We start from the raw sequence: 13,949 nt of genomic DNA, 5'->3' as shown, positions 1-13,949 counted from the left end.
CTGGATACCCATAATTCGAATTTTGGATATCCATAATTCATCTTTGGATATCCATAATTCGAATTTATGATATCATTAAATAATTTTGGATATCCAAAATTAATATAGGATATCCAAAATTCGAATTATGGATATCCTAAATTCAAAGCATTTTAAGATATCATAAATTCGAATTATGGATATCCAAAATTCATTTATGGATATCCAAAATTCGAATTTTGGATATCCAAATATCATTTCTTGATATCATTAAATCGAATTTTGGATATCTTAAAATGCTTTGAATTTAGGATATATCCATAATTCGAATTTTGGATATCCAAAAATGAATTAAGGATATCCAAAATTCGAATTATGGATATCCTAAATTCATACATTTTAAGATATCCTAAATTTGAATTATGGATATCCAGAAATGAATTATGGATATCCTAAATTCGAATTATAGATATCCAGTTTTGTTAATAAATAGTAAAACGGCGCCCCATAATAAAACATCTATCAGTCTACATTTGATTGTAACAAATCAGTTGTCATGTAGTAATAACGTCAGTCGAACAAGTAAATTTTCGAATTCTATAAAAAATGTATGTTTAATTTGAAACTTTTAATCTTTGTAAGCTCCCTTATCTTTGTTAAAAATAAAATAAAATAAACCACTTACTGCATACCCGTAGATCTCCGAGCTAACGATTCAGAACGCTTGCTAATTTACGCTAAAAACGATAACGAAACGAACTTTTTGGAATGTTAAATGGTTCAGAGTATGTATTGAACAACCTTATTTTATTGTGACAACTATTGATACATTGTACTAAGAAAATAACATTACTGAAGTTTTATAAGAAAATTTGCTTGTCTGGATGATTTGAATAGCAAGGTGATTTTTCAATACTGCTAAATGTTTAGTATATCCTAACATCTTTATTCTAACTACTTAATTAGGTATGACAGTCGGCGTGTACGTCTACGGGTTAAGTATAATGGATTAGCATATTATGAAGTTCAGCAGTGGGTTTTTATCATCATTTTTTTAGTTACACTGGTCTCTGAGTTAAGCCACAATATACACATACAGTATATATAGTGTAAAATTATCGAACGGGAAATAAAAACGAGATGAGCTGATGAATGGGGATACACTGCACAGACAAAGACGAAAAATTCCTCATCGATAAAACCGAGAGAAAAAAGTTGAACGGTATCTACCTCATTTGAATGAATTGAAAACATATAACATGTGATTCTATCATTTAAGATGAAAATTAAATCTAAGTTGATAACGAGGTAATTAAAATTTATAGCTTCTATATATAATATGATTAAAATACTGGATCAACATATATGGTTTCACGAATATTTAAAAGAAAGCTTCATTTATAATTACCATAGATCTCCAATAGCTGTCATCAGTAAGCACTAGCTAATTCTCACCACAACTTTACAGACAACTGGCGAGAAATGGACGTGGACCTTCATCTGTAGTTCTAAATTAAAGTCAAGTAAAACATATGTATATGTATACATATGTAACTGTTTCTATCTACAATTTATATTTACATTCCAGCATAATTCTTCATACAATTAGGTCAGATCTGCAGACCTATTGGGATAATGTTTATTCCAGAAGAGAAATTAATGACATCTGGATTAATCTTGAAATGCAATCTTTACACTACCATTCACTATCCTAAACTTATAACGTCTTCGTTCTTTTTTTTTACGAGAGCTTTTTCTTTTCCAAGACGACGTAATAAGAACAAAGGTCTAGTTGTAAACATATAATGAGGTTCGTATACACCGAAGTCTGATCGACAACCTCTTTGCAAAGTTTGGTGACCAGATATTCAACAGGCTATACTGGCAACCCAATGGTCCCTCTGTTGGCCGTCGGACATGATTTTGTTGTCATACGTACCTTGTATCTACATGACTGAATAAGAGTTTTTACAATATCTTTCAAGTCTTTCATTTTCATCTATGAGTATATTAATGTTATATAATAGAATAATAATAAAAAAAATTTTTATCAACCACGTCGACCGGTAGCCCGCGATATACTGTACCCTGTAGAAATCGTAATCAATGACACTACAGACTCTTCAATACCAGCCGCATATCAACTCCAATACTATTAGAGGTTAACACGACAGGAAACTTTTGACAGACTGTCATGTAACGTCGTAATAACCAATGTAATCAGGTGCAATACACCAATGTAATCAGGTGCACTACACCAATGTAATCAGGTGCAATACACCAATGTAATCAGGTGCAATACACCAATGCAATGTAATCAGGTGCAATACACCAATGTAATCAGGTGCAATAAGACCTCACACACGTATTGGAGCACAGAGCCCCTGTGTATTGGAGTACCGCATATCTTGATCTTCACTCAAAGAACAGCTTATATAATTATTATGCAAGCTGTACGATAAGCTTGATGATTTATATTTCCTAATTGTAAATTTTCCATTTCTTTGTAGTCACATCCCTACATTCTTACAATATCACGATTTCCGTGACTGATGTATATGGGGCGCCGTTTTACTATTTATTCCTATTTGGTGATATCACCTATTCAATCAGTGATATCACCTATTCGAATAGGTGATATCACCAATTCATTTTTCAAATAAGTGATATCACCTATTCGAATAGGTGATATCACCAATTCGAATAGGTGATATCACTTAATGAAACGAATAGGTGATATCACTTATTCGAATAGGTGATATCACTCATTCGAATAGGTGATATCACCAATTCGAATAGGTGATATCACTTAAGAAAATTCTAAAGTGATATCACCTATTCGAATAGGTGATATCACCCATTCGAATAGGTGATATCACTTATAAAATTCTTAAGTGATATCACCTATTCGAATGAGTGATATCACCTATTCGAATAGGTGATATCACTTATGAAATTTTATAAGTGATATCACCTATTCGAATGAGTGATATCACTATGGGGCGCCGTTTTACTATTTATTCCCATTTGGTGATATCACCCATTCGAATAGGTGATATCACCTATTCAATCCGTGATATCACCTATTCGAATAGGTGATATCACTCATTCATTTTTCAAATAAGTGATATCACCTATTCGAATTGGTGATATCACTTATTCGAATTGGTGATATCACCTATTCGTTTCATTAAGTGATATCACCTATTCGAATGAGTGATATCACCTATTCGTTTCAATAAGTGATATCACCTATTCGAATGAGTGATATCACCTATTCAAATGGGTGATATCACTTAATGAAACGAATAGGTGACATCACTTATTCGAATAGGTGATATCACTCATTCGAATAGGTGATATCCCTTAAAAAAGTTCTTAAGTTATATCACCTATTCGAATAGGTGATATCACTCATTCGAATAGGTGATATCACCAAATGGGAATAAATAGTAAAACGGCGCCCCATAGATGTACACCACTGATGGAGAAATTACAACACGTGCGGATCCAGGATTTTCAAAAGGGGGGGGGGGGGGGTCTGTAATTTAGTGTTTCTGATGTTTTATCGTACATGTATGTCTGTTGGTTCAGTTTTCACCATCCATGTTCTCATTTTGAGAAACCTGGAAGTTGACGGATTTGTATGGCGGGTGTCGTCAGACGCTCTCCTTCCAGAACACCTGGCCATATTATCATTACGCTCTTTCAAGGTACTGCGATAAAATCTTTATATTTTTGTTCGTACGTTATCCACCTTTTGTCAATTTTGAGTTAGAATAATGATTCCGTTATTATGTCGGTATTCTCTGTTGCGTTTTGTTCAACAAACTTATGCAAATCATGCCACTACAATTATATATTCGTGTTTAGCTCAGATGGTCCATTAAAGGATTCGATTGGCGAAGGACATGAGGGGTCAATCAAGTGTTCTTTTAATTCGGATTTTTACCAAAACAGAAGCATCCATCGGGAAGGGGAACAAATTCTCGTTATATACGGAATAGATTTTGACAAAATTTTGTCAGATGCACCCCTGGTGAAAGGATTATTCTTGAAAGAGTGAATGTATATAGGGGATACAATCTAATTAAAATCTAGATAGTCGTTCTCAATTTCAATTAGATTAATAGGGGATACTGACACAAACTTCTTACGTAATTAAGATACATTTCCTGTTGTATACAATTTTACACTGCTTTACATCATCTACTATTATCCTCTTGGATAGTGTAAGTTGTAAAATATCCTTTCTGCGAGAAGGATTGTTTGTTTCTTTGACAAGGATTGCTGACTTCTATGACAAGGATTGCTGACTTCTATGACAAGCATTGCTGACTTCTATGACAAGGATGGCTGACTTCTGTGACAAGCATTGCTGACTTCTGTGACAAGGATTGCTGGCTTCTATGACAAGGATTGCTGACTTCTGTGACAAGAATTGCTGGCTTCTATGACAAGGATTGCTGACTTCTGTGACAAAGATTGCTGGTTTCTGTGACAAAGATTGCTGGCTTCTATGACAAGGATTGCTGATTTCTGTGACAAGAATCGCTGGCTTCTGTGACAAGGATTGCTGACTTCTATGACAAAGATTGCTGACTTCTGTGACAAGCATTGCTGACTTCTATGACAAGGATGGCTGACTTCTGTGACAAGCATTGCTGACTTCTGTGACAAGGATTGCTGGCTTCTATGACAAGGATTGCTGATTTCTGTGACAAGAATCGCTGGCTTCTGTGACAAGGATTGCTGACTTCTATGACAAAGATTGCTGACTTCTGTGACAAGAATCGCTGGCCTCTATGACAAGGATTGCTGGCTTCTATGACAAAGATTCTCTAACTTCTGTCACAAAGATTGCTGGTTTCTCTGACAAGGACTGCTGACTTCTGTAACAAGGATTGTTGGCTTTTGTGACAAGGTTTGCTGTCATCTGTGACAAAGATTATTGACATCTGTAACAAGAATTGATGACATCTGTGACAAGGATTGTTGGCTTCTATGACAAGGATTGCTAGCTTCTATGACAAGGATTGCTGATATCTGTGACAAGGATTGCTGACTTCTGTGACAAGGATTGCTGGCTTCTGTGACAAAGATTGCTGATTTCTGTGACAAGAATCGCTGGCTTCTATGACAAGGATTGCTGACTTCTGTGACAAGGATTGCTGACTTCTATGACGAGGATTGCTGGCTTCTGTGACAAGGATTGCTGACTTCTATGACGAGGATTGCTGGCTTCTGTGACAAAGATAGCTGGCTTCTGTGACAAAGATTGCTGACTTCTGTGACAAAGATTGCTGACTTCTGTGACAAGGATTGTTGACTTCTGTGACAAGGATGGCTTCTATGACAAGGATTGCTGACTTCTGTGACAAGGATTGCTGACTTCTGTGACAAGGATTGCTGACTTCTGTGACAAGGATTGCTGACTTCTGTGACAAGGATTGCTGACTTCTGTGATAAGGATTGCTGGCTTCTGTGAAAAAGATTGCTGACTTCTATGACAAAGATTGCTGACTTCTGTGACAAGAATCGCTGGCTTCTATGACAAGAATCGCTAGCTTCTATGACAAGGATTGCTGGCTTCTATGACAAAGATTCTCTAACTTCTGTCACAAGGATTGCTGGTTTCTCTGACAAGGACTGTTAACTTCTGTAACAAGGATTGTTGGCATTTATGATAAGGTTTGCTGTCATCTGTGACAAAGATTGTTGGCTTCTATGACAAGGATTGCTAAATTCTGTAACAAGGATTACTGGCTTCTATGGCAATGATTGCTAGCCTTTATGACAAGGATTGCTGACTTCTATGACAAGGATTGCTGGCTTCTGTGACAAAGATTGCTGGCTTCTGTGACAAAGATTGCTGACTTCTGTGACAAGAATCGCTGGCTTCTATGACAATGATTGCTGACTTCTATGACAAGAATCGCTAGCTTCTATGACAAGGATTGCTGGCTTCGGTGACAAAGATTGCTGACTTCTGTGACAAGGATTGCTGACTTCTGTGACAAGGATTGCTGACTTCTGTGACAAGGATTGCTGACTTCTGTGACAAGGATTGCTGACTTCTATGACAAGGATTGCTGGCTTCTGTGACAAAGATTGCTGACTTCTGTGACAAAGATTGCTGACTTCTGTGACAAGAATCGATGGCTTCTATAACAAGGATTACTGACTGCTGTGACAAGAATTGCTGACTTCTGTGACAAGGATTGCTGACTTCTGTGACAAGGATTGCTGACTTCTGTGACAAGGATTGCTGACTTTTATGACAAGGATGGCTGACTTCTATGACAAGGATTACTGACTTCTATGACAAGAATCGCTGCCTTCTATGACAAGGATGGCTTCTATGAAAAGGATTGCTGACTTCTGTGACAAGGATTGCTGACTTCTGTGACAAGGATTGCTGACTTCTGTGACAAGGATTACTGACTTCTGTGACAAGAATTGCTGACTTCTGTGACAAGAATTGCTGACTTCTTAAGCAAGAATTGCTGGTTACTATAAGGATTACTGGCTCCTGATAACGCATGTTATTTATACATTTTCGGGCCTTAAGCTGCATAAAGGTATATTTTTAATGTAAAAAACTGAATCAACGCTAAAATATCTCATATATATTAATGTTTTTTTTCCTGTTCCACAGACGTAATGCAATTATCACACTAACAACCAATTAACCTAAACGTGTCTGTTGATCAAAGTTTGTATATTTACTGGACCGATCGTTGTGAGCTTTCAATGGAGTTTGCCGAAAATAATCTTACTTTATGTACATGGCCAATGACATCGAAATGCAAAATATATTTTCATCATGATTGACAGCGCGAAAATATCCACACCATGAACAGTTTGGAGGCTGACTAAGCGAAAATTTCAACGTGCGAAAATATCCACATTTACAGTATAAGTTAGTGGAGAGGAATAGGGTACAAGTACAGTCAGCTGGTCTCATCAAAGGATACACTGTGTACTTGTAAATCAGTACATACAGTTCAGTATAACATTTACCCGGCCTGGTCTCATCACAGCATATACACTGTGTAATTCAGAGAAATTAGTAAAGTATTGACATACAGTTCAGTATTAAAGATTCAGCAGTTTGGTATATTATTTGAAAGATGTTTCTGTATTTCCAAGGTTCTAAAAATGTCTGTTTCCTTTAGAAATGAAAAATACTTCATGACTGCATGTTCATTATGATGAGACGAGAAGTCCTACATCCACTGCTGAATGACATCACTTCTCTTCCCTTTGATTCAGCTCACAAATACAATTTTTAATCATAATAACTGTTTATATTCAAGATTTTCCAAATTATTGACTAGCAGACTGAGATTAGACAGCGAGCTTTACAGGTAGTAGAATATTCCTGGTATAGTACATCTATCACCTTAACCTGATAATCCAGACATGTACGGGCTAATAACAGTATCAGTCAAAGTATAATGTATCCTTTTGGCAGAGTGTACAGTATCTAAGCTGTACACATTGAACTTCTGTGTGCTGGTGGGAAACACGAGTTTTATGAGGAATCTAAAGTGGGCTGAGGGTAATAATTGAGGCACATGGAGAATATTTTGTTTGCATTTGTTTAATAAAGTAGACTTGTCAATAATCTACATGTAACTGCAATTAATTATGGACAAAACAAAACTTGGCAATAACTTTTTATTAACTTTTTAAGAAGTGATATGTGTAGTTCACTTTCAAGTGTTGTAGTACTAATATATAAAAATAAATTTCAAGCAAACTGATTTCTTCAGACATTTATATTCATGTAAGTATCAATAACAGTTTGGGACATTAAACAATCCCATCAAGATTACTGCAAATGCAATAAAGAACTGTAACTCCTAAAATGAACATTTCCATTCTCAGAGGATTTTCCAGACACATCACAAAAAATGGTGGACAATGTTAGGTTCTCTTTATCTAATCATGATTTGTACAAGCCATGTCATTCAGGAATGTTTTCTAATGGTGACAGAACACTGACTGTTTATAGTGGTGAGACAGAACCTAGCAATATAGTTGGAGTCACTTAAGTAGTAAACCAGTAACAAAACAAAAGGTGTTTTCTAAAACTTTATATAAAATATACAATGTACAGCTATATTGAATTCTAATGTTATAGTAAATCATGTTTATCATAAATCATTATTGATCACTTGTTGATATGGTTTTATTGTTTACACTGCTTAATCAATTAATGAGTTCCTCAGTCAAATAAACAAGGAATCATTTGGTTTGTTTTTGTTTAACGTCCTATTAACAGCCAGGGTCAAGGAATCATACCCAATAACAATGTCAACCATATAAATAATGACACAATATCAATCATTGATAAGTACAAATATAAAAACATTATCATATCCATTACAACTGCAAAACATCACCTGTTGAATTTTAGAAAATTCCTCACAGTTTCCATAAGGTGGTTGTAAAGTTCTTCCTGAATATTTTCACTGTGTATGGCACCAGTGATGAACAGTTATATATGCCTAGACAAAGTTTAATGGTAATACATATATGTATACTCAAACAGTGTCTGGATATTGTAACATACTGTATAGACATTAATTAACAATTAATTAAAGTGTTTAAAACATCAATTAGCCATAAGCATGTTCTTGTTATTAATTTTCATGTTGATTAATTAGATTCCTTTTTGCGATTGGCAAAGTCAAAGGTTGAAGTGTAGACTGTAGAGTGAGAATTTGGAGCCAGACAAATAGATTGTTTTCTGCACCTGCAACACTCTGACTATAACTGCAGGGAATTAGCACCAAACGCATCAACTTGACATACATACAATGTACAGTAATTCATGGTACAGACAGTTGCATAGCAACAATAATACAGTGTACATACATTGTCACCAACACATTATCACATAGACATAACTTCATAATATCACATTTATTCTCAAATATGTCTCCTTCTAGTTTAAAGTATTAAAGTTTGGTTTATTATTTTGTGAACTGCTTTTAGTTTACTATTTCAGAGTTTTCATGATAATGCAGAAACGAAGATTATTTGTGAGTAGGTGCTTAATTGTGCATAAATACAGTAGATACCTATTACAGTAACATAAAATTTAGTTGCAAAAATATAAACCTCTATCATTAAATAGTCGCTAAAATCTAAATCACCCAATAGCATTACTTAATTTTAGGATCCAAAAATCAACAAGTCTTCATTGTAGCAATGAGAATTCTCTGTCATGCAGCAGTAAAAACCATAGCTGAAAAGGAGATTTCACATCAATATCTTTGGTGAATGTGGACAAAATCCTTTCAAAATACCCTGGTAAGTGAAAACAATCACCAAGTTTTCGGTAGACAGATGTAAAATGCCTATAAATATCCAATGCATTAAAAACTAAAGTAAGACAGACATCATCTCCATGTGTTTTTACTTCCTGTTTTAGCACTTGTGCTGTGTGATTTGGGTCGCTGATATTCTGTGTACCCAGCTTTTTTGTCCTGTTTCTCTAGAAGTTTGGCAATGTATTGGTCCTGTTTACGCTGAATTTCAGCATCACTCAGTTTCTTTTTATAACTCATTTGTTGTTGCTTTAATTTTTTTTCCAATTGTTGGATTTCTTGTTCTTTGGAATTTAATTCTTCATCTTTCTTTTGTACTTCTTCGCTAATTTCTGAAACCAAAAATTATTTTTAAGAAACTTGTACAAACTTTGACAGTAACCACATTCACAGTACTTTTCTAATATCAACATTTAATAAAACATTATCATTCAGTCATATATTTATAGTAACCTCTGTGTAACAAGACTTTACTCCAAATCTCACCTGAACACTTGTCTGTCAGCAGGGCAGTCTTTGACGTCTCTGCTACAGCTTTCTTTTGGAGGGAACCGAACCTATTACATAAACAAGATTTCCTTGTTGTAACAGAATAAACATCATCAGATATCCAGTCAGTATATATACATCATCAGGCATCCAGTCAGTATATACATCATCAGGCATCCAGTAAATATATACATCATCATACATCCAGTCAGTATATACATCATCAGACATCCAGTAAATATATACATCATCATATATCCAGTCAGTATATACATCATCAGACATCCAGTAAATATATACATCATCATACATCCAGTCAATATATACATCATCATACATCCAGTAAATATATACATCATCATACATCCAGTCAGTATATACATCCAGTCAATATATACATCATCATACATCCAGTCAATATATACATCATCATACATCCAGTCAGTATATACATCATCATACATCCAGTCAGTATATACATCATCAGATATCCAGTCAATATATACATCATCATCATACATCCAGTCAGTATATACATCATCAGGCATCCAGTCAATATATACATCATCAGGCATCCAGTCAATATATACATCATCATACATCCAGTAAATATATACATCATCATACATCCAGTCAGTATATACATCATCATACATCAAGTCAGTATATACATCATCATACATCCAGTAAATATATACATCATCATACATCCAGTCAGTATATACATCATCATACATCCAGTCAGTATATACATCATCATACATCCAGTAAATATATACATCATCATACATCCAGTCAGTATATACATCATCATACATCCAGTAAATATATACATCATCATACATCCAGTCAGTATATATACATCATCATACATCCAGTCAGTATATATACATCATCAGACATCCAGTCAGTATATATACATCATCAGATATCCAGTCAGTATATACATCATCAGACATCCAGTCAGTATATACATCATCAGGCATCCAGTCAATACATACGTCATCAGACACCCAGTCAGTATATACATCATCATACATCCAGTCAGTATATACATCATCAGATATCCAGTCAGTATCTACATTATAAAGGATCCTGTCAGTATATACATTATCAAAATTGATAAGGAATAAAAAGGTATCTTGAATTTAATATATTTTCTTAATAAAAAACTTCAATGTAGGGACACAGTCAGGTATTACAAGAAATACATATCTTTTTAAATATGATAATAATTCAAAATGAAATTCCCATGGTAAATCATTACATATCAAACTAATTATAATCTCCTCTAATACTATATGATAAAGAGTTCCTGATGGAGGACTATACCATCAAAGTCTTCTCATTATAATGACATAGTAGGATTTTTTCAAAATACTGAGTTCTCGCACTGAATTTACATTTGTCAACCCTTTAGTCATGAGTAACTGTATTTATCAACAAATTAAGTCCCTGCTCAAATACAATACTAAAATTAAACACCAGAGGAGGGGGTATATTTTAGATAAATACGGTACTAAACAATTACTGTTACATGTTTGCGCCCTAATGAAAACTTTGATTTACTCACGCTTTTTCAAATGCTGCCTTCTCTCTCTGAAGCTGTTTTGTAAGTACTTCTACCTCACCCAAAGCAAACTCCAGCTTGTCTTGGACCTCGTGTAACTCTCCCTGTGTCTTTATGTGTCTCAGCTTCTCCTGCTATTTACAATGAAAATCAATTGTAAATCAGCTCTATTATGTAAATGTAAACTTTATCTATTTTATAACAAATGTGAAACAGGTTTTATCAATTATATCAATCATGCCTGTTGGCCCAGGTGGAATCACACAAGGGATCTTACTGTGGGAGGAAACCAGAGTACACAACGAAAATCCATTTCTGATTATTTTTTCTTCTTTTTCTTCATTTTTGTCTCCTTAAAATCAGATCTGGGCCTTGAGATTAAAAAGACATGTCTATTTGACTTCTGAAATTGTTACAAATCAAGGGTCACCTGGATACCTTGAGATCTATAAAGAGCTGTTATACAGTAATGGTTTGTCTTTATATGAACTGTACATGGTAAATGTCAAACAAGCAGGTTTTATTTTTATAACATATTCAATCGCAATGGCATTGAATGTATAATAACTAAGGAGGGAAATCTCTTTACTTTTTGGGGATGACCCATTCTGTACATTCTAAGAAATACTCATAAAAATTCTAACTGTTAGAAGTCCAAGGCAGTCACTTGACAGCTCTTTTTTACTTCATTATCACATCTTGCTTAAATTCAAATAAAACTTCACACACATAAGGACTCAAAATAATGGCAGAGAACCATTAATAAAACTGAAAAGGTTTTTTTTATCGATAATGTGTCGTACCTCTAATTCAGTTTGAAGCGATTCATACTTTTGTCTTGGAATGTAATCTTCGTGTATTGTTTTCTGAAAAGTAACAAAAATGGTAAAAAAATTTAATCAATTTTTTTATTAGCAATTTAACTTAAAACTACATTATATTGATGTACACACATGTATATAACATTTACATTACATGTACACATTTGTAAATATAAACATCTTTTATCTGTAATCAAATTTTTACCAAGTTATGGAAGATCTGTATTAAATTTTGACAATAAAGAACATTTGCTGTATTTACAGTATTAATCTGTGTTTTATGAGATATTAACCCTGTCAGACCAACATTGAATTAATATACCAGAGATCCAGCAAACAAAATTAAACATTGAGCATACAGCTGCCAACATGGTGACTTGCAATCCATGATTCAGTAAATGAACACAAATAAGATATGTTACAGAAATCCAAACTGTCTATATATTTTATTGTAAAAATATTTGTGATCATATATGAAAATTCAAAGAATTCATCAGATTGGTTTAAGTTATCTATTTCAACAAATCCAGATAACATAAAAGCAGATAAGGATACCTCAAGCTGTTTCAGTTCAGAATCATAAACATCTCTAGGCAGGAAGCTTTCTCGCAGTGTAGATTCCTGTAATGTTATCTGCAATTAAAATTTGGGATACAGATTAGGATGAGTAATTACAGTTCGGCACAAATTATAGGCTGTAAAATGTAGAAGCCAGGCAATATAATTTTGTATAACAATCAGGTGGTGTATCAACAAAAGGGCACCAAAGTTTCCATTGTCCATTGGCCCCACCACTAGGATAGTGGCATCTTGTACACATGTAAATGGTACCGAATTAAACTAATGATAGAGTATAATCATTGCTGAAAACTTTGACCGAGAAAGGGGATAAGACTTTTGATGTATCATACAATGTATAGTCTGACGTGTGCCATGCCATAGGTGCGTCAACTGGCATGGTGGTGCCTCTTACCCAATTATCTAATGACTATTTATGGGGTAAAACATTTCTAACTGCCTATATTACAAAAAATGCAGTACAATGTACTGGAATGTATTGCATATAAGTATTTATAAATACAAATGAAAGACATGATGTTAGACCAGGAGTATTTTAAGATAAATACCATAACCACTAGTACTACATGTATGTAGAGAACAGTACAAGATAAAAAGAAATATAACATTTGTCCATTTAATTTGATTCATTAATCAATATTTTCAATTGATGATACTTTATTACTTTAACTCTCAAATCAAATACATATATTGTGTGTTTTTACCACACCAAACATATTTAATTATTGATTCTGATTGCCCACTATTGCTGCCACGTGACTGCAGCTTTCTTCTATGAACAATAAAAAAACATTGCAGAAGCGCTCAAGTTTTAATTTTCCCCTTCATAACTAAACATGAACACATTTTATTTTAACTGTTGGAGTATGTGAACAAGTGTTGTGAACTGGTGAAGTGATCATGAATGACAGGCTGCGACAGGTTCTGGTGTTCAACATTTACAAATTTTTATATTTTCTTTGTACTCATAAGTACTCTTACATCTTGGTGAAGTTTGTTGATAGTCAAATCTTGTAAAATGATCACATCTTTCAACTGATTTTGAACAAGGACATCAGAAGGAACATAATTATCCTCCGGACTACAACCTGCATCTCTCTCCGCCATGATTTGAATAGAAAGTTCCGAGTTTTTTGTTGACAAGGTCAAGGTTAACTTCATAGTGGCAAC

At 34.2% G+C, this 13,949-nt stretch overlaps 1 protein-coding gene across 1 annotated transcript; it reads right to left on the bottom strand.

The window, feature by feature from the left end:
- Positions 1-7,569: 7,569 nt before the first annotated feature.
- Positions 7,570-13,900, bottom strand: LOC117339062 (spermatogenesis-associated protein 24-like). Its single transcript, XM_033900429.1, has 6 exons — positions 13,761-13,900; positions 12,756-12,833; positions 12,183-12,245; positions 11,383-11,513; positions 9,807-9,877; positions 7,570-9,652 (listed from the first exon to the last, which is right to left on the bottom strand). Exons 1-6 carry the CDS (start codon positions 13,884-13,886, stop codon positions 9,393-9,395), a joined length of 729 nt encoding a protein of 242 aa, XP_033756320.1. The 5' UTR covers positions 13,887-13,900; the 3' UTR covers positions 7,570-9,392.
- Positions 13,901-13,949: the final 49 nt, after the last annotated feature.

The sequence above is a fragment of the Pecten maximus genome, chromosome 12 (genome assembly GCF_902652985.1).
Source record: "Pecten maximus chromosome 12, xPecMax1.1, whole genome shotgun sequence".
Lineage (NCBI taxonomy): Eukaryota > Metazoa > Mollusca > Bivalvia > Pectinida > Pectinidae > Pecten > Pecten maximus.
Note: the sequence above shows the minus strand (reverse complement) of the source record. Positions and strands in the feature narration are given on the sequence as shown.